Raw genomic sequence first — 26,332 nt, 5'->3', positions numbered from 1 at the left:
AATCCATAGAGGTAACTTTAAATTGAAGGATTTTAAGGAAAGCAGCTCTCATGTCACATGTGATTCAACTGTCAATGCTGTCAATTTATCAGTAAACTGTCATTAAGTTGCTATAATGGGTTAGATGATCTAAAACTCTATCTATCTATCTATCTATCTATCTAGCTATCTATCTATCAAATCAATGGTGTCCCCTTTAAAATACAAAAAGCACCAACGGCCACTAGAGGGCGACAATAGACAACAGGACATGGTTTAAAGTTCCCCCTCAGCAGTATACAGTTACAGGAGGATATGTACATGTACATGACTGTGCAGTAAAACTCCTGCTCATCAGAAAGGTTAATTGGCAATAATCTAGATTACATTTGCTTAATCAAGCAAATCTGTTCAGACGGGAAGATTTGTTCTGTTTTACATCAATCTAAATATAACTATATTTAGATTTAGTTTATATATATATATAATATATATATAATATCGCTGACAAAACAAGATTTTCCACATTTTATTCAACACCTAAAACAATTAAAAATGAATCATTGGATTAATATCAAAGTATATACAATAAAATGCTGTCATTAAAGAATTAAAGAAAAGGCTGAGTGACTTTTGCCCTTTATGTCTAAAATGATCAATCCTGTCTCACCTCTGACAGTGTGTTGGTGTTACATTGTTCAGTGAATAATAATAAAATACAGTACTGTATAATGTAAACTGATAAATAAAACTCAATAAGCTATGGTGCAAATCAGCAGACCTGACTTATTGTCTAAGTATCAGGCTAAAAATCTTATATTCACCACATAATTGTACCTTTATTGATTTATTCTTCAGTTTTAATATTAAAACTTACTGCTACTACAAACGATACGATTTGAAATCAGGAAGATGCGTCCAATGACATCAGCCACTCACACTACAGAATAATTTGGCCAGATAATCGGTTCAAACCAGCGCGTGGGACAGGCTTTAGGCAAAAGAAATGTAGATTTTCTCTATGGACTTTGGTGCAGGAGAGTGAGCAGGTTACATATCTCAGTTCCCAAGCAATGAAGTGCTGGCTGACTTTGAGATAAAGTGGTCTTAAATTAATAGCAATTAGCTACCCAATCCATACTGGAAACAGGGTTTCCTGTATTTCCTTTTGTTTTGGTGATTCTGACCCTGGGCAGGCCTTGGGAAGCTACTAAACTTTGGTCCGAAAGCTCAATGGACTGGAAGTAGTCACAGGTTTGGAGTCGCTGTCTGTCTGGAACACGTTCCCCAAGTCTTCCCTGTCATCATTCGACAAAATAACTGGAAGTATCTAATGTTAGATTCTTCCAGTTATTTTGTTATGTTGTCATTTTGTCAACAAAAGTGAGGGCGCGCAGAGAACAAGCTCACGTACCACTGGGGGTACACGTACCACGGTTTGAGAACCATGGTGTTAGAAATGTAAGTAGTTCAAGATTGAACCAAGCTGTTGTCTTCCAGTAAATAAATCACTTCACATGTTTATCATATCGGTGGGTGCTGTATTCAGTGAGTGCAGTGAGGAGGTGTTAGTCAGTGTGGGTAGGAGGGCACAGTGATGCTGAGGGCTAGAACATCCGAGAAGTCAAACCCTCTTCATCATCATCATCACCACCATCCTCTTCACCACCACCACCACCACCACCATCATGGGAAGTGGAGGAGAGCTGCGTCTCTTCCGCCCAAGCTCCTCCTCATCTCCAACTTGAAGAATTGCGGAGCGACAGGTGGACAGCAGCGCCTCCACGAATCTCCCACGTCGTCAACAACATGAGCCGGTAAACCGAGTAAATGAACAAAAACAACAACCAAACAACCATGTCTTCTCACGTTTGTCCAGAGACTCAGCCGCGTGTGTCCACGCCGAGATTATATGTGGTCAGTTTGTGGTAATGGTCGTCACGAGTCCCAAAACACGAGCAGCAACTACGCCTGCGAGCAAACACATGGACTCGCTGGAGCATCCGATGTTTCAAGTAAGTGAATTTAACTCAACCGACGCCGATGTTTCTTCCCCTAAAAGTCTGTGGCAGTCAGTGCGTTAAAAGTTTAAAAGTGAGCCAAAGAAAAGATAAGACGCAGTTGCCCGCGAGGACATCGTGTCACTGAATTTAGATTTTTATAAAAACCTAAAAAAGTCAATAACTCGTGTGGGTCTGTCAATCTACAATCTAATCTACAATACAAAGATTACAACCACTTCTTCTGGAGGTTGACATTAAATGTGTATTCAGAGTAGATGAAGTGATTTGACAGCCTGCCTGAGGATTATGGAACTGCATAGACTAATGTTTAACTTAATGTAACACAAGTAACACAAGTAAATAATATTGTAAGAATATTAATAATATTAAAGAACAATAGGGATGCAACTGATCTTTGGTCCATAAAATGTAAGAAAAGGAGAAGTTTTTCCTCAAACCTGTAAATGATGATGTTCTAAAATGTCTTGTTTTGTCCACAAACAAAAAATTATTCAGTTTTAATCATTTCTTCCATACGGAGCAAAAAAAACAAAAAATATTTACATTCAAGAAGCAGATAAAACAAACCTATTAATGATTCATTTTAATTATTCATTGATTTATAGAGAAAGAATTATACAAATAAGTTTGTATCTTAAATTAACAATGTGTAAAAAGAAATAATGCAGTATTCATAATTTCCTCTGTTAGACTGATATGTGGATTACTTGAATGTGTTTTATAATGTTTGTGTATTTTTTTCATTACTGTTATGAGATAATCAGATGATGTAAATGTATACGATAGAAAAATATAGGGGATGAAATGACATGAATGAAAAAGAAAGTAATTTTAATGGTAAAACTAGGTGAGAGGTCATAGTTTAAATTAATATTGATCATAATTTTTGAGGAGAAAATTATAATCTGCAAATTAGCTGTCACATAAATGTATTGTATTGCAACGATAGTATTTATTTGAGATATGTAGGCGTATAGAGTTTAGGTCATTTGTAAGTATTTTAAATTTGTTTGTACATTGAATGATGCCCTTGAGTAAAAGTACTTACTTTCTAATAGTGTTTTAGCCCGTAAAAATGTTCAGATATCCTACGGTGTAAAGTTACAGAAAGGAACAAATAAGTACAAATAATCAAATTGTACATTGTAATACAAGTTATATTTGGTTTACAGAGGTAAAAGTGTGCATCTGTCTGTCTCTCCCTCCATATGCATGATAAACATATTTGTTCTGTGTGAATGAGATGCAATAAAAGGCACACTTGAAATGAATTTCCCTTTTTTCTGTTGCCACACTAATAATACACACACTGTATTATCTCTCGAGCTCAGTGCATTACATATACAGCCCCTCATCACATCATCGTGTGCATTAAAGACCGCCCACATAATTACCATCATTTGAAGACACTTGGTATAACATGCAGTTTCACTCGTCAAATAAAACACTGAAAGCTATACTTGCCTTATAGGGAGACTGTGTTTGTGTCTGGTCCCACCTTTTCAAGTTTGTGTAACTGCTTTCCTGTTTGTGTTTGAAGTCTCAAGGCAGAGGAGCGAGAAGAAAAGGTCGATTTAAAGAATCGGACGGCAGCACCTCCTCCGACACAACAACCAACAGCCTTGTGCGCCAGGTAACAAGAAAGACAATTCACCTTGGTTTGTTGTGTAACTTGTGGAACTCTGTGGTTCTCAATGTTTTTATACCAAGTACCACCTGAGAAGAGATGGAGCTCTTGAAGTAGCACCTTTTGTCGCCAACGTTAAAATACAGTGGTGTAAATAGGCCGGGCAAAGTCAGCTACGTACTTTAGGAGGCACATTTATTATATGGTATATACAGTGGAACAGTATTTTTGATTATCCCTGGTTTAGCCCTGTGAAAAAATCTAGAATTCCCCGAAGGCATGTTCACACTTTTTAGTTTACTTGCTTTTTTTGGCTTTTTTTTTTGTTATTTGTTTCACTGAATTGTTTGTGTTAATTAGCATTTCGCACAAGAGGAATGCGACGTACGGCTGCATTCTGATACAATATCAGTATAGAGGGGGTATTTAGACAGGGCTTTATTGTCATTCAGTATACAACAGGTGTAACCAGAACAAATAATACAGTATATATTGGAATACTCTCCGAGTGCTCATTAGCTTTCAGGACATTGCTCAAAACACACATGATTTGCTCAACTTTAAATACTTCAAGTCAGACGTGACTTAGTGTTATTTAATGCTGTGATACAGTATTGATTATTTGAATTGCTTTATCAATATAGTGAGTTTTGTATTAAGCCTCCAACCACTGCTTGGCTATATGTTTTTGGCCATTTGACTCTGCCCCACTCTCTGCACTTCTCATATTACAAAGAAAACTATATATTGTCACTGCTTGTTGTACTGCATCAATAAGCAAGGCTTTATATTGCAAATCACATCATCACCCTTGTATTCTTGCCAATACTCCACGTAAAATCCACGTCTCCTCCGATTGTGAACTGTACAAGAATATCACGAGGAGTAATTAAATGGTGTCGCTTAAGTGACTTCATGTTGGAATTTAGCAAGTGTGTGTGCCTGAATGTGTAAATCCCTGTCAGGGAATGCAAACTGACATAAGAGCCCCCCTTCAGCAATCATCATCCATCAGTGATGAGATGTGCATCGCAGTCAAAGCTGTCCGTAAACACTGCTGGGTACAGTATGTTAAGTGGCGACAGCATCCTCAGTGACCAGCAACACAGTGGCCTGTTATGAAGCAGATGTACACACTCAAAGTGTCTGGTCTTTGTTGAGTGGACCTGTAAGGAACGCGCCGGGCTGAGTTAAGGACGCGCGCCCCTGCCGAAATGTTTCTGCCTTTTTTGGAGGAGTCACACATCTCCTTGTCTTTGGCACGACAGCAGCGGGGGAAACGTGACGCTCGAGGAGATCAGAGCAAAACCAGCGCCTTTTGGCCTGCTGCCTGCTCTGTCTCAAGGTCATCGGGAACTTCTCAATGAGCAGCTTTCACCAGTGTTACAGCTCAGCGGCAGCTGTTTAGTAAGAAGCGACCCGATTTCTTATTTTCACTGCCACTCTTGGGAGTTTATGCCCATTCCCACAATCCTCTCCCCAAATGAGGAGTTCCCCTTCCCGTCTGAGTCACCACACACAAACACAGTCCGGCAGAAAGTGAACATCTATCTCCACTCTAACGCCACATCCCAGAAAAAGATGAGCGGCAATTATAAGAGGCAGTGGCGGGATGTTTGGAGGTTGGAGGAGTAATGTGTTTCAGGGTGAGTAAGGCCCCCACATGCCGAGAACACAAGTATCTCCTTTTAGATATTTGCTGCGAGAGGGCTCCAGGAATAGCAGACCTTCCAGTAATGTCTCCTCTGTTTGGACAACAATGTAAATACGGTTTTTCATTCGTTTTATCATAACAGCACTTCGTATGTGACCTTATTTTCTTCTTGCTTGTGCTCAATCATGCCGCCTCATGATTATTTTCACTTTTCACTGAAGAATGAGAGGGCAGTTTTCAAATCGCTAAACTAACACTATCCCAGGAAAGTATGTAACCAACCTCTGTGTGGTTATCTCACCCCCGCGATTCATCAACCTGTCATCTGGCTCCGACATTTAATCTTTGTTGTACTTTCTCTTGTCACCATCAACATACAAAGCTGCCGTTGCAGAATGGTTACATGGCAGGATTTGAGACTTTTCAAACCATCTTCCTCACAGTTTTATACCTCCTCTACCTCCCGTCTGACATGTTTCTTCATCTCATTCCTGTAGGCGTCTCAAACAAAAACATCTCGGGCTCTCCGCGAGAGTCACCGTGTGATCGATCCACTGCCGCTTCAGGGGTCATAAACATGACTTTCCAGTAACTGTGTATAAACAGCTCCTGAAAAACGGAGTTACTCATGCTCCGAGAGATAGAGATAGAGAGGGCAGAGGGCAGACAGCGAGTGGTTGAGAGAGAAAGGATGGGAGACGTTCCCTGTGGTCATGGCCTCCTGCCCAGTGAGGCTGTGGAGGAGGCTGGGAAGGGTGAAGGTCTCGGACAGACCAGACCATTTAGCTGTGGAGGCAGCGAGGAGCGCAGCTCTTCATAGACAAAGTAAAAAAAAAAAACCTCCTCTGCACTGCAGCAGGTGATTTTTATTTCTGTATCTATCTGGAGGTGGTCTTGTTCTGCACCGTAAGCAAAGCTGGCAACGGTTGTGATGACGTATTCTATGTCAGACTGCTTGGGCCGTCCTGTTTGAACAGTCAAGACATTTGTGTGGGCTCATTTCCCATGAGGTAGAAAAGCATGATGATGATGACCACTTCTCTTAGGAATATTTATGAGAGTTTACGGAGAAAAAAAAACCCATGTGAACAAACATTTATGTTAACTTTGTAAGACTTTTAAAGGTATGGTTTCTATGACACGCATATTATGTCCCCTATCTTGCACAGGGAAGGTTGGCGTTACTCTTGTTTTCTTTAACCATAAAAATGAAACTACAGCTGTTAAGCTTACTGTAACAATGTGTTAACCGTGTAAAAGTGGAGCGGTTTCCCCCTGTTTCTTGTTTTGCCGCTGGGATAATTAGCGGCTAGATGTAAATAAAAATGTATTATATTGATACCGGTATTCGCCCACACCAATAATCAGAAAATGCTCTGTAACGGATTCAAAAATTTGGCATCAGCAGTTACAGGAAAAATAGGTTCTAGAGATGAACAAGGTTCAGATATATCCACGCGCATAGAGTTAATCTGTGGTTCATAAAGAGATATAATTCAAATTAAGAGTGGGAAGGTTGTGGGTGGGTGGTATAATACATAATTGAGAAGGAACATTTTTACATAATACATAATCTACCTGCAGAAGTGTTGTGAAATATCAGCACGGACGCAGGTTTCCTATTAATTAATATTTACACAGAGTTGCAGGTGATGTCAGAGCCAATCTGTGCGTAATATGCAATCTAATATTTCCTTTATTTTTTTGTCTTTGCTTTGGAAACTCTAAAGTGACCATATGTGTAAATGCCAATCTGTACACTGGCACTGTGTTTACAGCGTCTGCTTCCCTCTAATGCATCTTGGGAAGCAATCCAGTTCCCCCAAATGACCCTGAATAATAATAACAAACTTTCTTTATATAGCACTGCTCTAGAAACACAGTTTACAAAGAGTGAGAGACAAAACCCAGGACATAAAACAGGATTTAAAATAAATATATGTAGTACATGTACATCTATGTAGTGAATTAGAATTATTTTAAAATGTGGGAGCTGTTGTGGTCAGTTTCACCCCTGGTTCTATTAGATCTAAAGATGTAGTCTTAAGTATCTTGAAATCATAGCCGTAATTTACAGGTTACAACTCGTGGCAGGTATTTATCTTTGAGACATTCTTGGTGCTTTTGTGAGGGTTTTGCAGCAGCAGCAAGGTTTATTTTGTATTGACTGAAATTAAATTACGTTGCCATTATTGGAAAATGAAAGAACTTGGACCTTTAAGTGCAACTTAAAGTCACATTTATATGTTTTAGTGAGGACAACAGTGGAGGTCTATGGCACAGAGGAGTGTGGTTCTGGCTAAATACAACAGAAACAATAATATTTTTTTGTGTTTTCATGGAATTAATTGACAGTAAAAAAACAAATAAACTGGCACATTTTGGAAAAAAAAACATGGCAGTGGCACATTTCATCCCTGACTTAACTGTTGTTTGTAGAACCTAAACTAAACTAAACTAAAATAACTTTGTAACAGTTAATAAAGCGATGACCCCTTTCAGTTACGATAAAAACGTACAAATTCAAAGTGCAATTCTACATAACTTGCAAGCATTATGTCATAATTAACTTGCGGCTGCGTGTCATGCTTGTTATGTTTATGTAAATGGTTGCACCAGGCCTCCCACTTCCCCTCTGCCTGTCCCTCCTCCGTCTGTCTCTTTCACCTCTATCTCTGTGTAACGGTGTCTCTTGATGTCTCCCACTTGCAGCAGCCTTTTCCGCGGTACAGTAAATAATTCCAGTCAGGGCCTCTGTGTGTGTACATCCAGAGTGGAGGGAAGGATTGGGCGATGAAAGGCTGTCTGAGCGGGTGTGGTGTGAGCAGGAAACCCCCTTTACTGCTTCCCAGATAGCAGGCATTTCTTTCTTGTCATCATCCCCTTGATTATTATTTTTTCTCCACTTAATGTTGAGAAGGGGAAAGGAGATGACGTCATCCTCTGACTCAGATATGGCTGAGAAGAGTTGCAGTGGAACTTTAACCTTGCAGGACTATGTCTGAACTTTACGTGACATGCGTAACCATAATAGTAACATTTAAATACTATATTAGTATGAAAGTGTGGATTCAAGAAAGGCAGTTTTTATCAGTGGCACTAGACTGACATCTAGTGGTGAATTGAATTAATGCAGGAGCAGTTACACTGAGAACACTGGGACAACACAAGTCTGGCAGGCAGCTTACAAAGTGTTTTATTAAAAAACAAAACAAAAAATACTTCTTTTTTAGAGCTTGTTGTGCATTAACAACGGCCTCAATCCAAGTTTCTCAGTCTCCTCGCACTCCCCCACCCTGCTGTGTGGCAAAGGCATAATTAATTTGGCATCTGCAATGCACTACCACCCCCCCTGGTGGAGAAGGTCATTTCCCCCCCCCATGAGTAAAGGTGATCAAAGTATTCTATTTTAATAATAATATTCATAAGGGAGAGATAACAGTCTGCCAAACTCTGGCTTAAAGCGATGTGCTATCTTTATTTAGTGACCATCGCTGGTGTTTTTTGGGCCGGAGGTTGAAAATGATTTATGTTGTGTTAGTGGAAGAAGTCATTTCAAATGGAATCTGTATTTAATAGCCACATGATTAATTATTCCATTAACCGCAGAGTCTTTTTTTTTTGATAATTACACTGTGGTGTATTTAAACTTGTCATTTATCACCATCTTAATGGTTCTGTTGCTAAATTATGTAGGTTCTTTTTCTTTTTTTACATGAACAGTGCAGGACAGGTTTTTTTGTTTTAATCATGAGATGGATTTAATTGAATTAGTTTCTTCTTATGCATAAAATAGATTTGTGTCTTCAGGTGTTTGCTGCCTCAGTGATTGATTGACTGCGATCTCACCGTGTATGGTGGAGACCTCTGTATTATTTACAAGTTTGGAAGAGATAACCTGAAGTGTAGCTTAGAAGGTGCATCCAGGAAGAAATTAAATTTAGACAGTCAGTGTTTATGAAGGCAGACATGTTTCCCTGCAGATTCATGGCCTCAGCACGACAGCTCAGGTGATTACTTTTCAAAGACGGACAGGCTCTGACAGATAAACTGATAGAGAGGTAGATTCCTCTTTGACTGGAAGGTGCACATCACTCTGTTTATAATGCTGCCTTTCCATCACAACAGACACACAGTCACAGTGTGAAATATTGGCTGTAAAATAAGAAGTGTCAACGCTGATAAAAGACAGTGTCAGGAATAGCAGCTGAGCTGCATGTATACGTGCAGTATACTGTGTATCATATATGTACACACGGGTACCATGATTGATTTGTGTGTAGACGCACCAAAACAACAATTTGAGCTGTGGACTGTATAAGGTTTCACCTGTGTCAATAAGGGTTGTGTATACACACATCGATTGTGTATGTATATTCATCGTTTTTAATCGCTAACCGATTTGCATCGTGTGTTTTTTTTTTTGTTGCACTCTCCTGTTCCTGTCATTGAAACAAAGATTTGCATGTATGCGCATTTCTGGCTGACGCAGCAGTTACCACGCCGAAGGAGGCGGCGTGTCGTTGTGGATTCAATCACCCGAACGCTGGAAGGGCAACTTCACTCTGCATCACAGGCAGAATTGTGCTTCTGCTCTTGCTTTAGGTAAAGCACACACGTTTGGTATAAAAAGTTTGAGAACTAACCTTAACCAGTTCCTCACAAATGAGGTTCTGCCTCGTTAGGACCAGGTTTTGGTCTCCATGAGGACTACTGGTCCCGACAAGGTAGGTGTTCATGCCATTACATCTTGCTTTTTGTCCCTATAAGGAAGATAAGTCCCTATAATGTGACTGTGTAAACATACTTCGGTCCCCAGAACACGAGTAATACTTGGAACACACACACACACAGTCACACACACACATACATACATACACTCTGCCTTTATGATAAAAAAGCACAGTGCAGTCTCTTCAGCAAGCAGCGGCTGCCTCAGGATCTGTCTTAACCACTAGCACAGAGAGAATTATGACGATAATGTAATGCAAATAAGCGGTTAATCACAGTGAAATACGCTAACAAATAAAAAGAAGACGCAGTAATATTGGAATAGGAAAATAAATGAGGTCCGCGGACTCGCAAAGATGCCCACAGCGTGTGTGTGTGTGCATATCAATCTTTTAAAGTGAACCTTGGATAATGAGAGAGGTGTGAAGTATAGAGGCAACGCCCTCCATTAACAAGCAAAGGGGACAGCGGTCAGCAAAGGACACCGAGGGCTCCACCTCCTCCTCCTCCTCGTGCCGAGAAGGAACTTGTGTATGTGATGATGAGTGTGTCTTAAATCCACCAGCAGTTGAACCCCCGTGTGCCAGCCTGCGACTGTATGTCTCTGCCACAGCATACTGTAGTAGCACTGCAGAGGATTTGGCAGCACAGAGGATCAGCAGGAGGCTGTTACAGATTTCGGGTGCGGGGATAAACGGCTGGCTCGGACGTACACCTTGCTGTCAGTGAGTGGACGTTAGTGCCGTATAGTCAGGAGATGGATAGAAGAAGAGGATGAGGAGGAGGAAGGAATATGACAATCAGACTTCTTGAATTCTGAGTTTTTAAGTCAGCAGACTTACGAGGAAAACGCCAGTCCTCAGCTGAGGCGGCTCACTCTTCCCTCAGTGGTCTTCCTCACCTCTGTGTCTTCTGGTGACCCACACCCTCTGTGGGCAAAGTGTGCAGGCATGGACCGAGGCTGAGCGGATGCTGCTGCCTGACAGGGAGTCTGTGAGACGGCGGTGCGCTCCTCCCCGCCCTGGTCCCCTTCATGCCGTGCTGTGGGCTGGGCCATCGCCGGAGAGCACAGCTTCCATATGTGAGTTGATTTATGGCAGCAACCAGAGGACGGGATGTGTTTGTGTGACAGAGATTAGGAGAAGCTGATGAAGGCAGCACTCGCCAGCATGTGTGGACTTAATGTGTCTTGAACGTGGCTTTATGATGATTGTTTCATTACACGCTGTATTGTATGAATAATGCAGAGGTGGTTCTTGTACAACTTTTTACTGAAAATACTAATTTTACTTCGAAGATACTGGAGTCAACGGTCAGTGGACATGTGCCAGCTTGTCCCTGTGTGGTAATCACTGTTCACTGCTGGATCTCTCCTCTGAATCAGTCCCATATGCTCTTATTTTTCTGCAGTGCTCTGGTCTCAGCATGCATGCAGATACGATAAATCTTTTATTTCATATTTCTTCCAGGGTTTGGACACAGAGCTGTGGTTGTGATGTTTTCAAGTGCCGACACTGCAGTCATAATCTCGGATGGCAGCTGGACTTTATTTTGCTCCTTTATTTCACGTCTTCTGCCCGTGCCAGTGTCTCATTAGGAAAATGGACTGTGGCTGTTTGGCTCTGTGATGAAATGCAGCGAGAGGACAATGTGCTCCTTCATCTGTTAACAGGTTATGACTTCTGAGGTGGGAAAATTGATGATGTGTGCATTTTTCTCCATATTGTCCTTTACGTCCCCGACCGCTGTCGCTCAGCACGTTAGTTTCTGTTGACTCGCATGTGAAAGTCTCAGTTAAAGAAAGTGTAGCAGCGTAGCACTGTTTGGAAAAGGAAAAAAAAGGGTGTTTTCCACTTCATCCACACAATTCTTCAGCACTGCAGATAACACAGTCCTCTCTCGTTTTGTTTTGCCACTAGATGGCCATGTAACACTTCTATCTCTCTCTCACTCACAAGCACACACTTGCACATTGAAACATGAACACACGTTCCTGCAAAGAGAAATCTTCAGAAATGAAAATGTTTTGTTTATTTTTAATCAGTCAAAGTAGAAGTTTGTTGGTCTTTTGAACAAAATGTTCTGAGCTCAATGAGCCATAGAGACTGAGTGAATGCATAAGAGGCAGATATATACTAAAGATATCTTTAGTGACATTAATATAACTGTCTAATACTGTTCAAACTTTTGCTGTGCGGACTAGTTTTTTGCTAAATCGAAAGCATTTTTTCCCCCAAATCGGTTAAATATTTTGTTTAAAATACATAATAATTGGCTCTACAGTATAACCCAACTAATCTAGAGTGTTTGGTCAGTTACTTTTGTTTCTCAGTCTCGGAACCTACATATAAATGTATGATAAAAAGGTTACAAAGATTTCTTCAATCGGATGTGATAGAAAAGTTTTTATTTTAAGAAAAAAATCTTTGGGTTTTGAAGCATTTTATTCCTGGACGGTAGATCATTTTCTTCAGTTAAACTCAGGTTTAAGTTAATGGTGATGAAACCCACAGAGACCAAGTGAATGCACAACTGCATCTCACCAATTTAAGCATCTTAAAAGTCATTTCGGTACAGATTTTAACTCTGAACCACATAATTAAGAATATTACGAAAGTTGTGTTTTATCATCTTAAGAAAATTGCCGTTTGCCGTTTTCAGGAGCCAGTGCAGAGACTTTAATTCGTGCCTTGATTCTTGATTGAAAAAGTGATTATTGCAATTTCGTCCCGAGAAACGTAAACGTCAACTGTTTAAGCATACATTTTATCAGTATGAGAATTGCTATCTGAACAAAGATTGCTTTATTTATCGAGTGAAGATGGCAAAACGGAAAAATGAAAAGTGGGAAACCCGGGACGTGAGAGCTCAGCTCAAGTTTCACCTTCAACACATGGTGGACAACTGACACATAATGCACTTGTTTAGTGGTACATTTACCCATAAAACACATAAACAGTCGACACCCTGTGATTAACAACACATTCAGGCTACTAAAAAGAATAGGAACACTACTTCCTCCGGAGGCTTTTTCATCCACTGTGACTGAAGGCCGGGGTTATACTCAAAATAAGCTGCTTGTCTGAAGGTTTTAACTCTTCCAGATGGCCACAGTTAAAGGTGGAGTGAAAAGACAGCCCTCGTTAGGAGGAGGCGGGGCAATAAGCAGCAGCAGCAGTAATAATTTGATGATGGGGATGAACACAGTGCATGGTCTATCCTGAGGGACATTCATAGTGTGACACTCGTGTGTACCCACACAGGTGACAGGTAGCTGGGCCAAGTATAAGAAAATATGGCTGCAAACGCTCTTACCTTGGCAGACCTGGCCAGTCACTGCTTGAGGTCGGCATAGTTGTGGGTTTCCCAAAACCGCTGGATCCTGGCCATGAATTCCAATGTCAGAAAGGGTTAGATGCTGTTTGATCCTCTGAAATTGCTTGTATTTGCCAGTCACTGTCACCTGTTGAAGACATTACACCGACTTGTTATTTGCCAGATTTCGCTGTTAATAAGGATGATCTGAACACGTCATTAAACAGCTCCCTGGTGCTAAATGAATTATGACAGTGAGGTCTGTAAGTGATACACCAGTTGTCTCCGAAGCAAGGCCGCTCTTCTTTGGAAAACCCTTTTGGAAACGGGACCAAGACCCTCTGACGTATTCTGTCTAAGAATGTGGACTTCCAAGTTTCCAGCTTCTCAACCGAGACAAACGTTTTACCCCAGATATTATGAAAAAAAAAAACTGGAGTAGTCCTTTGCACACTACTGTTGTTTGGTTACACAATCTGGTTTTGTGTGACACGCGATCAGTAGGCTGGATCACCACTGACTGAACAACTGAGTAAGCTTTAATTTAACTGATGAGTGGATTAGTGTACAACCAGCTGTTGATAGTCCAAACCGGAACACCCCATGTGTAAGGTATTTGCATGAAAGCAAACCGTTCACTTAGGTGGTGTATCATCTGTAGCATGTGTTTGTGTTTAATGGCCGTGCACAAACTGAGCATGTTGATATTAATATAATTACTGCAGTTAGACCCAGAGCTCTTGGCTCGCAGAGTATCTGAAGTGCCCGTGAAGTGCTGACCTTGAGAGAACCCCAGTTGCCGTGACACACCGCTCTCTCTATGACACTCCTCTCACATGTTTCCAATATGGAGCACCAAACCGCTGCTTTACGTCTGAAATGGGCTGGAACACAATTCCGCTTTGGATGGAATGTGGAGCACGGAGACCCAGCCGGATGGGACTCCGTCTGACAGACTGAGTAGCCAGTCCCAGACAATCCTCACGGAAACTTGGCTAATTGAAGACAGCAGGCTCGACTTCATTCTTCCCCTTTGTTTTCTAGGATTTCCTACTCACCACGGTGGAGGTGCAGCAGCCGGGACACTCGCAATGAAATCAGAGAAGTTGCGTCAAATTGCACACCTAGATATTTATTTTATTTTGTGGAGGCATATGGCACAGAAGGCTAATGCGCTTATGTGTTAAAGCGTTTTAAGCATTTTTTTTAAAATATAAACTAATGTATTTTACCGTCAACCCATTGTCAAATTCACACAATGCTGCCATTCAGCTCCACATAGCTGCGTTTTCTGTACCGACTGACGGAAGAAGGCTTAATCGTAGCGGCTACGTAGGTAAAGCGAGACAACGGCGAGTAGTTGAAACATGTTGTCCAAGGCTCACCCGAGGAGTCGGGAACGACTGATGTCACTGCCCGCCTCCTTGGCTGCAAAAGTCAAAGAAGCAGTCACAAAAATGTTCCTCCTAATCCTGACTGGCGACTCGTGGGCATAGTGACACTAGCTGTGGTTTGCCATCGGAAGTTACACACTGTAGCTTTAATGGTAGTGATTGTTTTACCCACTATTTCCTTTGTATTATTTGTATTATGTCACTTGAGGTCAAATGACTAACTTAAACAATGTCCCTGTTATAGTGCCACATATAAAGTGGTATCTGATCATAGGTGTAATAGAAGATAAAATCCCACCAAAAACCAACAACAAAACTCATATTTTACAAGGTTGTTGTTGGTGCTAAGAGGCTTTGAAAATGCTGGTAAATTCCATTGAGAATGATTATAATAATACTTGAGCAGTACACGGAAGAAATTGTATTTTTCCCAGAAAAACCCAGAGCCTTGTGTGCGCAGTGGTGAGCTAATCTCCCATGACAAACAAAGTATGACCTGGAATTCCCAGTTTTCCAGGCTTTGGGATGCACGCCCAGGGTGGACAGTCAAGCCAGCGCAGAGCAGACTAGAGCAGGGTTTCCTTGGCAGTAGCCATGCGTTCTTTCACATTTCCAGAGTGTATGGAAATGTCCGGAAACGGAGCAGCTAATTGGCCACAGAGGCCCTCAGGAATGTCTCGGATCTTGGTGGATTTTTACAGCTTTTTACATAATCTTTCACCTCACTGAGGGACTGGAAAGTGTGATATACAATAAAGTGTATCTGTGTGGGGCTACACCAAGTCTAGCTCCACTTCAGCCTGGAAACAGTGATGTCAGTGACACTGCACTGCACTGACCGTCATTCTGAGTTTTAAAACTCTCAGTGGTGTGGGGGAGGTGAAGTCATGGGAGAAAGTTTCAGCTCATTGCCTACAAAATAAACAGTATAATGTGTTGAGTTAATGGATGAGGGTATTTTATTATGTAATGCCATGACACCAAACCACTGACTGTAGCTTTATGGATTACATTTCTGTTGGTTTGGATGATGTTTTATAACACGTTCATTTGCTGAAATGCACACCACATAATGGTACGGCGTATTTGTATCAATCAATCAGTGACCGAAACGTGCACAGACCGAAAAAAGTAGTTTGTAGTAGTAAAATGACGTAATGAATTGAAGTAATCTTGTATACTTCAAGAACCAGTGCGAAGGATTTTGTGTCATCTTCCCTGAGTCAATGCTTTTTCTGTCCAGTATGACAGACTCTGTGGAAGAGGACTCAATCCCTGTGTCAGATAAAGGGCTCATTATAAGTCAATGAGAACAGAACATGAATGAAAATATTGTAAATATTGTATTCAATTTCTTTTGACAGAATCCCTCTAAATCCTACACACTAGACACGAAACGACACACTAGTTTCTTGTTTGAATACAGAAACAAAAATATATATCGACAAAATCTTCCCCTATTATATAGTCAGATTTATTATATTAATTAATATTTTAGTAAGAATGTGTTTGTCTAAATTTGAGTTAATGATTTGCTTTTGTAAATCAAATGTGCAGAGGCCATACAGACGCAGTCAGTGCTGCATTTTCATCACATGATGAGGGTTCATTCTTGTCGTCTCCCTCTCTCTGTCTCCTCCTGTGTGTCACTGACTTCTTCTTTGCTATCATTTGAAAACAGCTGTGTATTTTTTGTGATGGGTATTGTTATTCAGTAATAATATTTAATATTTTTTACATTATACTTCAACACTTCAGTCAGTTTAGCTTTCATTCAGAGAGTTTTTAAAGGCATATTTAAGTCCACTTTGATAAAGTAAGTCCTCCTGCATACTGACCACCTATCTCTACGTTTGCACTGGCTCTGTAATACACCCTGTACCCGCAGATGGTACGAAGTCTGCAGAAATGGACATTCACGCCGTCTGCGTGGAGACGAAGGAGCTGTGTGCCTCGGCTCGCGCCCATTAAACTGGCACCTCAGACTTCCAGTGCATCCAGGCCACACCGAGCATCACTTAAAACAGGAGCAGATGTTCTTTAAGGCCAATTAACAGCAGAGAGATGCAGACAACCTTGTGCACCAGAGGGGGGGCTTCCAGCCCATATGGATGCTAGAGACAATTAATTATTGGAGCAACAGATGTTTAAAAATGGATCAGAAGCTGTATGAACTCAACTGTCGGACTTCCACTTTTTAGTCGTATTGGCTGGCACTGGTGCTGGCACGTACACACACACGTAAAGTTTACGTAAAGTACAATATACATTTATAAAAAAAACACTCTGTAGTTAAAAAAAAAAAAATACAAAGTGAGAGTTTAAGGCAGAAATTATGAGTTGACAAATGGAAAGATTAGCTCCGATTATCCAATTTTTACTGGGCGTCTGTCAGAGTAGTCGTCTCTTAGCACAGTGGTGCCATGACAACAGCAACCAGCCGAGCAAGGAGACGTTGTCCAGAGGGAGATGGAGGAAGGGTGGGAAGAGGAAAGAAAGTGAGCAGACACTAGACAGCAAAGAGGCGAGTTAATAGTTTAGGTAGATGATGAAATGGTGATGAACTTCTGTTGTTTTTGTTTTTGTTGTTTCATTTTCTGCTGGTGTCAGTGACCTGTCAGTCACTTCAGAGCCTCGTCATCTCCTCCCGAGACCCGGCATATTCATCCTAATGCTACTATAAGCTCACCCTCGGGAGCTGTCCACAAAGATCTGCTCCCCGATTGGGTGCGCGCTGTGGCTCAGCGGGGCGGGGTTTAAACCTGCTGGGATGTTTCATATTCATACTCGGCGTGAATACATAATCAGTCCATCAGGCCACTGTGTGCCATGAGGAGGAAGAGCCTCAGAGTTTGCCGGATAACTCTTGTGTGAGATTTACATTTTGCAAAGTGAAGGAGCCGAAAAAAATCTGCGCGTGGAGCGGCGGCCTGATCCTCCTGACAGATGCTGGATTCAGTCAGTGCAGGATACTTGGGCTCGCAGGTTTGTTGGGTGGATGATGACCTATGGCTGAGCGCGACCGCGACGTGCCCCCAGCCATCAGCCCTGATCCTGCTCAGACCTGCCCACGCAACAGGCTGTGGGGTTGAAATCTGCTGAGGAGAGGGCTCCACACTCTCTCTCTCTCTCCCTCTCACTCACCGCGTCTGCTGTTCGTTGCCATGATCAAACAAACCAAGAATAAAAATGTCTCATGGGTAAGTGAGGCGTGTTGGCGGAGTGCGTGTTTCCTCCTTGACCATTCAACTTGTGAGGTTTGAATTAGAGCTGCGTCGATTAATCAGTTGGGCCGAAAGTCACTAAATCAAAAAGTTTCTTGATGACTTGTTTCATGTATTTAATATTGAGTTTCTTTATTGGAGAAGCTGTACATACAGACCATTAGTCTTGTTTAGTCACTGCTTACTGATTAAGTGATGTTTGTTATTACTTGTTTGAATTTAACAGTTATATTTTATAACAGCTGGACACCAGTGCTGCCATGTGATGTGTTGTCCTCTTTATCGGTGGTTTATGAGATAACATCGAGACTATTGCAGTATATTTTCATGTTTTTTTAGATGCTACTATTCCAAAGAGAGGCTTAGAGGTTTAGTTATTATATAACTATGAGCCACGACATGCTCACTTTATGAAATCTGTTTACCAGTCGGCCAACTTCACCCATGTCACGAGAGCAAGGCTGCTACGATTAATCAAAGTTGTATCTTTAAAGTGTTTTTTATCTTAGCAGTAATAATAATAACTGTGAATAAACAGGTTTTTTTATGGTTTTCTACAGGTTATTTTTTTTTAATGTGTGGGAGTTTGGTATCTGATTCTTTGCCAGTGTAGGCGGATCATGAGATTAGAGTGAGAGTGGCTTTACGAGGATGAAATCAGCTACTTGGGCAAAAGAGGGGGGAGTGGGGATGAGATGGAGTTATGGTTCACTCCCAAAGCTACTTTCTCTTTCTGTGGAGTTAAAAACGGTGTCTCTTGCTGATTGTGCTGAATCTCTAACCGTTCAGCTCAGCCTCCGTGGTATGAATGTTATGTTATGGAGGGTCTGTTTGTCACGTGACACAATCATGGTGTGAGGAATCCCAACTCTCCTTTTATACACTGTACACCATATGTTGCGCTGTCCGTTCACGTTTGACACTGATAACACTGTCCGGTGTACAGTATGTGTGCACGTGTGCGTAAAATAGCGATGTACTTGTGTGTTTTCCTCCGCAGGGAAACGCTGTTCCACTTTGACTCACGCATATGGTGCATATGTGGTGCTGCCGCCGCCGCCGCCGCTCTCTGCAGCGCAGCTCTCTGTCCTCACTGTGAACCTGCACAGACAGAGCTGTACTGTTGAGAACCTTAAAGCACCTCAGTGCTTAATGGCACAGTGCCGGTGCAGAGCAAGTATTAGCAGTTCAGCCAGTTGATACGTGACATAACCATTCTTACTCAACTATTTTAGTGGAAATATATGATATGTTTACAAAAGAAATAGTAACATAATAATCAGAATGTTTTTAATCAGAAAATGCTAAGTGAGAAATCAATAATATTACATTTTGTGAAAGGGAACACTCACCTGAGGGCTATATAAATGTATACAGTTAACATGAATATTAATGTCCTGTTTATAAAAAACAATTGTACATATGTGGAAAACATCATCAATCATTAATTAAGGATGTCATTTTTGTTCAATGATCGAAACAAGAAATTGAAAGCTCAGTCTTCAGGTTTTGACTTAAATATTGATATTTTTTTCATGTTTTATTCATTATAAGACAATTTGAACTGTAGGATGAGTTTTGCTATAGATCGTTGTTCTGACTCTAAAGTTTGCACCAAATATAGAGTCACAAGTTCATGACTCGCATGTCTCTCGGTGAGGCTGATTATAATCACAGTAATGAGGATAAAGTTAACACAGGTTAATTGGCTAAAAAAGAGGTTAATAGTGGGATGATGTTGAACAACAGTGAACTGCAACTAAAAATGAATTCCACTGATTAATCTGTCAGTTCTTTTCTCAGTGGTTGGTCCATAAAATGTTGAAAGATGTTGATCAGTGTTTCCCAAACCTCAAAATGTTGTTGTTGTTCGTAAAATGTGACAGTCAAACTGATAATTCCATCATCGTAATAGTTTCAGTGGTTCATTTCGTAATTGAGCAATAACCAATTACTTGTTTACAGCCCCAAAGTTGATCTGTGGGTTAGTGCAAGCGCTTTTTCAGGGCCTTAAGGTTGTAAGGTTGTGCAGTAGGAAAAGTCAAGGGGTCAGGAAGTGATTCTTCTAACCTGTGTTTATTGAAAACAGTAGGAGCTGGTCACCAGTTAGACAAATATGAGACAACTCACTCATCCCAGGTATCTACATCCCCGCCCAATAAGCCTAATGACTTTGAGGGTCACATTTATAATCACACGAGTGGGCAGCGTCGGGAGGATTAGGACTCCAGATGGTGCTGTTACTGCCCGACTCTGTCTGACTATGGATGCACAGCTGCAGGAGGTCACGTGCTTCACCAGCGCAGTCGGCTCTGTCTTCACTCAGGACTTATTTTTGGTCGCACAAAAGCGCTCTGCTGTCACCACAGCAAATATGTGTTTTTGAGGTGAGGTTGTGTGTATGTAGTCGCTCGAAGCGATTCTTGCGTGGCGCGTTAATCCTTTAAGACTGTGGTTCTCAAACTGTGGTGCGTGTACCACCTTTGGCACACAAGCTTCCTCTGGTTGTACTTCTTTTAATTATAATTATGGATTATGGCGATAATGGTGTTATTTCAGCGGCTCAATATTTTTTTCAGGTGGTACTTGGTATACACACTTTGAGAACTGCTGTTCTAAGATATTTGGATACCCCACCATACTTGATGCCACATATGCCGGCTGAAGCTAACAGCTAAGCAAACATGAGATTCTGTAGGACCAAAAATACTTCCACACACACCAATTTTCAGATGCTTTGGTGCTTTGGTCCACTCAGGACAATTCAGCTCACTTGCATCCTTCATTTCCAAAGCACAGCAAAGCAAAGCAAGGCCAGGCTGCCCTCACAGTGCCCTGTGCTGTACCGAGCAGTAATTACTACATGTAAAGACAGGCTGGGGCACTTCTAGCCTGTATATTTTGAACTCAAATAGCTCTTTAGGGATATGAGTTTTAACCCCGCCATAGTATGTAGTGTGTGTGATCCCGTCCGCCTTGTAGTCGTTTGACCATGCAACAGATGTCACACTATCAAATTAAAGCTTAATGCCCGTACGGCTGAAGAAAAACACGACAGAGCTGACCATGACACCACACAGCTTGCTCACATGCATCTGCTCGTGTCCATGTCAGTGTGTGTGACCTGCCTGAGAGAGAGCGAGAGAGCGCGTCTCTTCAGCCAGCTTCACTCCACATGCTGCTGGAGGAGCTCCTGTGGATGACCACAGCTCCTTCCAGAGACCACCCCGGCAGCAGTGGCGCTGTTCTTGCCAGGCAGAGCAGCAGTCAATGTGATCCCGGGTTTTAATAGAGCCACAGAGGTTGGTTGGCATTTTTTTTTTTTTGTGCCAGGCGTCCGCTGCTTGCACCTCTGGGTCATGGTACTCTGAACAAAAAAAATAGGGGATTTGCATAATTCATTAGAGTTGCTGTGGAACGGAGAGACGACACAGGTGTCCCAGCGCATTGTGGGAGAACGAGCATGCCTAAGAAGCCAAAGGTAAATAACAAAACACAAACTGTTCTTGTTTCTGTGTTTCTAAAGCTTGTACTGTTAGTTGTACTTGTTCTGAAAGCTCTGGCCTTCCTATTATGACTTAGTCCAGTGGTTGTGGATTACAGTTTTGTTTGTAAGGACATGAAGAATGTGACAGCCTACTGTATTTGTATTGTACGTCAGTCTGCTGTACATCGGCCTATATCATCTGAACTGACCTGGTTTAAGTAGAGCTTAGTTTTTAATCATGGATTGCTGCAGGTCTTTGTCTGTATTTCATGTGTGTGGTGGAACGGCGTTGATGCTCACAAGGCATTTCTGTAGGTGAAAGTCAATCTGCAGGGTCGTCTTTCTTTTTCCACGTGTAGATAACAGATCAACTGAAAGAGTTTGTTCCTGCAGCTAAATCGTATTGTTTTTAGATCATTCAGAGCAGGGTCATTTAATCTCAGTCTTTATTTATTTATTATTATTTGTATTTTTATTTTTTTTTTACAAAATGTAGGGCATTGTTTCTTATTTTAAATCTGATCCCTCGAAATTTCAAACAGCTTTAATAATACCTTCCTGTAAGTAGTTCCACAAAAGTGATTTTCTTCCCTATTTTAAAAGTTTAATGGCTTTAAAGGTGTCCTGTGAAATCTCCTCTGCAAAGTTATTTTTACAAACCAGGTGCCACATTTGGTGGGCGCACAGAAAATTCAGTTTTTTGAACATTTCACATAAACAGCTGCAGTCTATTGATCATTTAGTCAAGCGACTGGTGACTAAACTGTCAATAAGTATATTTTAAAGAAGATTTTCATCTTTAAAATTTATATCTTTTTTTTCTCTGCCCTCTTGGCCAAGTCTCCCTTGCAAAAGAGATATTTTGATCTCAATGAGACCAACCCAGTTAAATAAAGGTTAAATAAAAATAAATGAGTCTCCTGGTGAGCTAGAACAGGACACATTAAAAGATTCTATCACTCAGGAATGTGCATTTTACAATAAATAATACATTAAAAAGCAGTTGAAATATTTTTACAACCCTACATTTACTACTTATAAGTCTTCTTAATTACCGACTTTGTATTTTCAGCTCTAACTACAAAGAAATAGTGAAAATTGTATTTATTATGTCACCCAACATGTATGGCCATGTTTGCTTGAATTATATAATCAGACGTCAAAAATAGGGCCGCAACTAACATTGTTTTCATAATCAATTCATCCAGTTTTATGGAGCTAAAAAAACAGAAAATAATTACATTTCAGATGCTTAAAAACGAGACAGCTTGTTTTGATTATTAAAAAAACGGATTCATCGATTATCAAAATAGCTGACGATTCATTTTGTAATCTGTTAATAATTAATTTATCATTGCAGCCCTAATCAGAACACTTTTAATAGCAATTCTGCTAGTTCAGGTCTCCTGTGTGGTCTTTATTAAGTCATTTTGTTCAGTAATTGGCAGAAAAAGCAAAGACTATTCCCTTTTATTGTCTGTCATCCCAGATTTACTCTGAATCCACTTGGATTGCAGCCTCTGCAGTTGAGCACTGAGTCTTTATTCTCATCGTCTTAGCACTACAGCGTTGTCCAAGGTGTATAGAGCGGCCTTTCACAACATCTGACCCCCCCTGTTTAATATCAGTCATTTCTCCTACTTTAAATCCTGGATTGTTTGAAGGCTGAAGCAGATTTAAATCTCCTTACCAAGAGAAGCAATCATTACAAAGTGAGTCATGGGATCAGTGGACACAAGCATTTGTCCCCATGGCTGTTAATGTGTGCAGACATACAGTAGGGAACATGTGACAACATGAAGGATTATTGTCTTTCGCAGATACTACTCAAATAGTTTTAAATTTGTCGGAGTTGTTGGTCTAAAAGTGTCCACAAAGGGTTGGAATCATTATCTATGTTTATGTGACAGAAGGTTCTTAATGTTCAGTTTTGAGCAGACTGGAGGACTAGTTTGTCAACATATACGAGAATTTAGCTGTTAAAGGGGCAACAAGGCAACTTTTGTGTCCTTGTGGTTTCAGTTTCTGTGAATGTCATAAAGGCACAATTGTAGCAAGACACCTGCAAGGACAGGGATACGTTGGCCGATGTCGTGTTGTATCATATTAGACCGTCCTTTGTGCAGATATCACGTGAACACTATTCTCTGTTGTATTTGGATACAGAATAAGGCTGACTGTGTTACTTTGTTATTGTGAAGAGAAAAACACTGATTGTGTTGTTTCTTTCTATTAAAGTCACATTGAAAGAGTGTTATATTGCAATCAGGATTTTATGGTGAGCAAAAGAAAAACAGTTTTCCTTCTGTTATGTGGATTGGACATATACGAGATGTCTCTGTTGGGTCAAACTGTACAGCAAAATGAGTTATTGTAGGTCCATAGTTGTTTAGTAGTATAATACAGTGTCTTTAAAAGGCATCATTTAATTTTTATGGGCGCCACTGTTGCATCAAGCCACGGGCTACAGATGAAAAATGGCCTCATGGCTAATTCTGGCACCTTTACAGAAATAACACAACATTAATGAATAAATAACCTTCGCTAAACCCTATGCCAAAACCACGTCACGCATTGAGAGTAAGTGTATAAAAATGTGTGCCTGTGCCTCTTTGACCTGATGACCTGCTCATCTTCAAATCACCAGAGGGCTGGCACGAGTTACTGTATCCTGCTCTCGGGACAGTGTGTTGGCACACACACACACACCGTGTGAGTGCATCTCCCTCTGATGCCTGTGTTTGCCTGACCTATGCATGAACGTGTTGGTCCCAACAGTGCAGGTTCTCCCCGTGACTCGATGTGGGACAGCCGATGTGCTGATGTGTTCATTGAGCGTGAGGGGACACAGTTAGCGGCGAGGCACAGCGCACCGCGACCCGCCAAACGCTGTGCACCGTTACAGATCGTCCGGTCTCTGCATGCATTCGCTGTCCAGCAACTCCGAGCTCATGATCTTCATTCACTTGGGTGTGGTGGACAAGCTTCCTCTGTCTCCACAGATGAGACACCTCTTGGGAAGGGTAAGCTTGTCTCATCGTTTAACTTCAGCTGGAAATTCACCGTGCTGACAACACACTTTTACACTGGAGACTTTCTTCCTCCGTTAGAGGACTTTTATCCTCATTTGTGCGATATGTGCACGCTGTCGGTGCTATTCTCAGGTCGGGTACACGTGCTAAGTGGGATGCCCTTTGGTGGAGTAAGGGGGAAAAAGAGGCTGAACTCTTGAGTTGCTCAGAGAGGGAGCAGAAAGCCGAGCAGCTGGGGCTTCTGTGTCTCTGTCTTTCTCTTTCTCTGTCTTCATCTATTTTCTTTACTCTCTCTTTCTTTTTCTTCACTCTCCCTGCTGCTCCCCCCCCCCCCCCCCTCGCTCGTTGTCAGTAATTAGAGATGGTCCCGGGGCTCGAGTGGCCTGCCATGTGTTGTAGCTAGGTAACCTCACTCAGATGCTGGCTGCCTGCCCTGGAGGATTTCATTAGATGTGAATCACAGTCACATCAGCTGCAGTGTGCACTCTGCAGTCTTACTATTATGCATCGGATGCAGAACAATTACGCTTTAGATTTAATCTTTATTTTTTTTTTCTCCTTCTTTACACTTATCTGTTACTCTACAAACCTTTTTTTTTTTTTTTTTCCTCCACTCAACAGAATAAGCCGCCTTCTGGAATACACTGTTTGTCCTACAGCAAGTCCTAAACCGTTTGACATACTGTGTTTTCTTGCTGAGAGCCCGATCAATATCAGTCCACTCTTATATTAGTCCATTTAGGGAGAACCCTACAGTCAGCAGATTGTAAGCTACAGCATGGTTAAGCATGAGGACAGGAAACTGAGGGGGGAAGCAGGGACGTGGGTAAAAAGGGGAAAACCTAAATATTACTAAATGTATAATAACTGCTATTTTCCAGAAATATTTGCTACTAGTTGTATTGCACTTGAGATGTGAGAAATGAGCATATACTGTATGAGGCATATATTTTTACCTTTGGAAAGAGCCAGATTTGGTTTCCTATTGTTTGAAATAGTTATATTAGTGCAAGCTGTGAACTAGAAGGACATCACGCATTGAATACTCTGAATACAATGTGCAGTATTTGCTAAATAGAACAGGAGGTATATAGGTTCCTGCAGAGAAACTAAGAGATTTATCTACCGGCACTCAAAGTAATCTTGCAGAGTTTCATTTGTGTAATAGCATTCCTGGCACAACACTAAACCCCCTTTGGAGGAGCCCTTGTGACCGATCCTCAGTGATCTAATTGTGTTGTATATTAGCCCATGAGTGATCTTCTCAAGTTCATTAAACTTCTGTAACATCGTCTCTGTGAGTCTCAACCTCATCTGTATGAGTTTGTGACCTGTTAAAAACAAATCCCTGTTGATGTTGGTGAGACACATCAGGTCAGACTCAATCAGTTGTCATTAGTATCCGTCACTGGTTTATTCCCTGCTCTGATGCCTTCACCGTTAGGATGTTGTATTGATGTAATGAGGATTAATTCATTATCCCGAGTGAGTACTGTATCACTGGAAAGTGTGTTTGGCACAGTTTCGTTATGGGCTGTCTTAATGTGCGTGGCAGCCGCTGTGGAGTCAAACTAGCACAAAACTGTCGGACAGACGTGTCCACTCCTGATTTGGAGTTAGAACCTGGTGGTTTGAGAGACTTTTCTGAATATATATACAGTCAGCTGCTCACTGAAAGTCAATCTCTGTTTGCCACAGGTATCAGAATTTTATTGCTGTCTGAGAGTGGAATTGGCATCGGTCACAGAATTGCATCACGCCATACTCTATTTTAAAGATCAACATTAAACTCTTATTTGTGGGAAAACCGGCAGTGCATTGAACATTTAAGAATTCTTCATCACCACAAATACGTTAAACTACAA

General features: G+C 41.3%; 1 protein-coding gene across 4 annotated transcripts in view; it reads left to right on the top strand.

Moving 5' to 3' along the window:
- The first annotated feature begins 1,672 nt into the window (after positions 1 to 1,672).
- Positions 1,673 to 26,332, top strand: part of cacnb2a (calcium channel, voltage-dependent, beta 2a) — a 58,393-nt gene continuing 33,733 nt past the window's right edge. The window contains exons 1-2 of one of the 4 annotated variants that reach the window (XM_058627993.1): positions 1,673 to 1,994; positions 3,544 to 3,636. In XM_058627993.1, the coding sequence (XP_058483976.1) occupies positions 1,911 to 1,994; positions 3,544 to 3,636 (177 nt within the window). In that variant the 5' untranslated portion in view covers positions 1,673 to 1,910. Of the gene's footprint in view, positions 1,995 to 3,543; positions 3,637 to 10,841; positions 11,097 to 21,335; positions 21,430 to 26,332 lie in introns of those variants that run through there. The other 3 variants (XM_058628011.1, XM_058628020.1, XM_058628036.1) reach the window with 3 other exon arrangements.

This window comes from Solea solea, chromosome 1 (assembly GCF_958295425.1).
Source record: "Solea solea chromosome 1, fSolSol10.1, whole genome shotgun sequence".
NCBI lineage: Eukaryota > Metazoa > Chordata > Actinopteri > Pleuronectiformes > Soleidae > Solea > Solea solea.
Note: the sequence above shows the minus strand (reverse complement) of the source record. Positions and strands in the feature narration are given on the sequence as shown.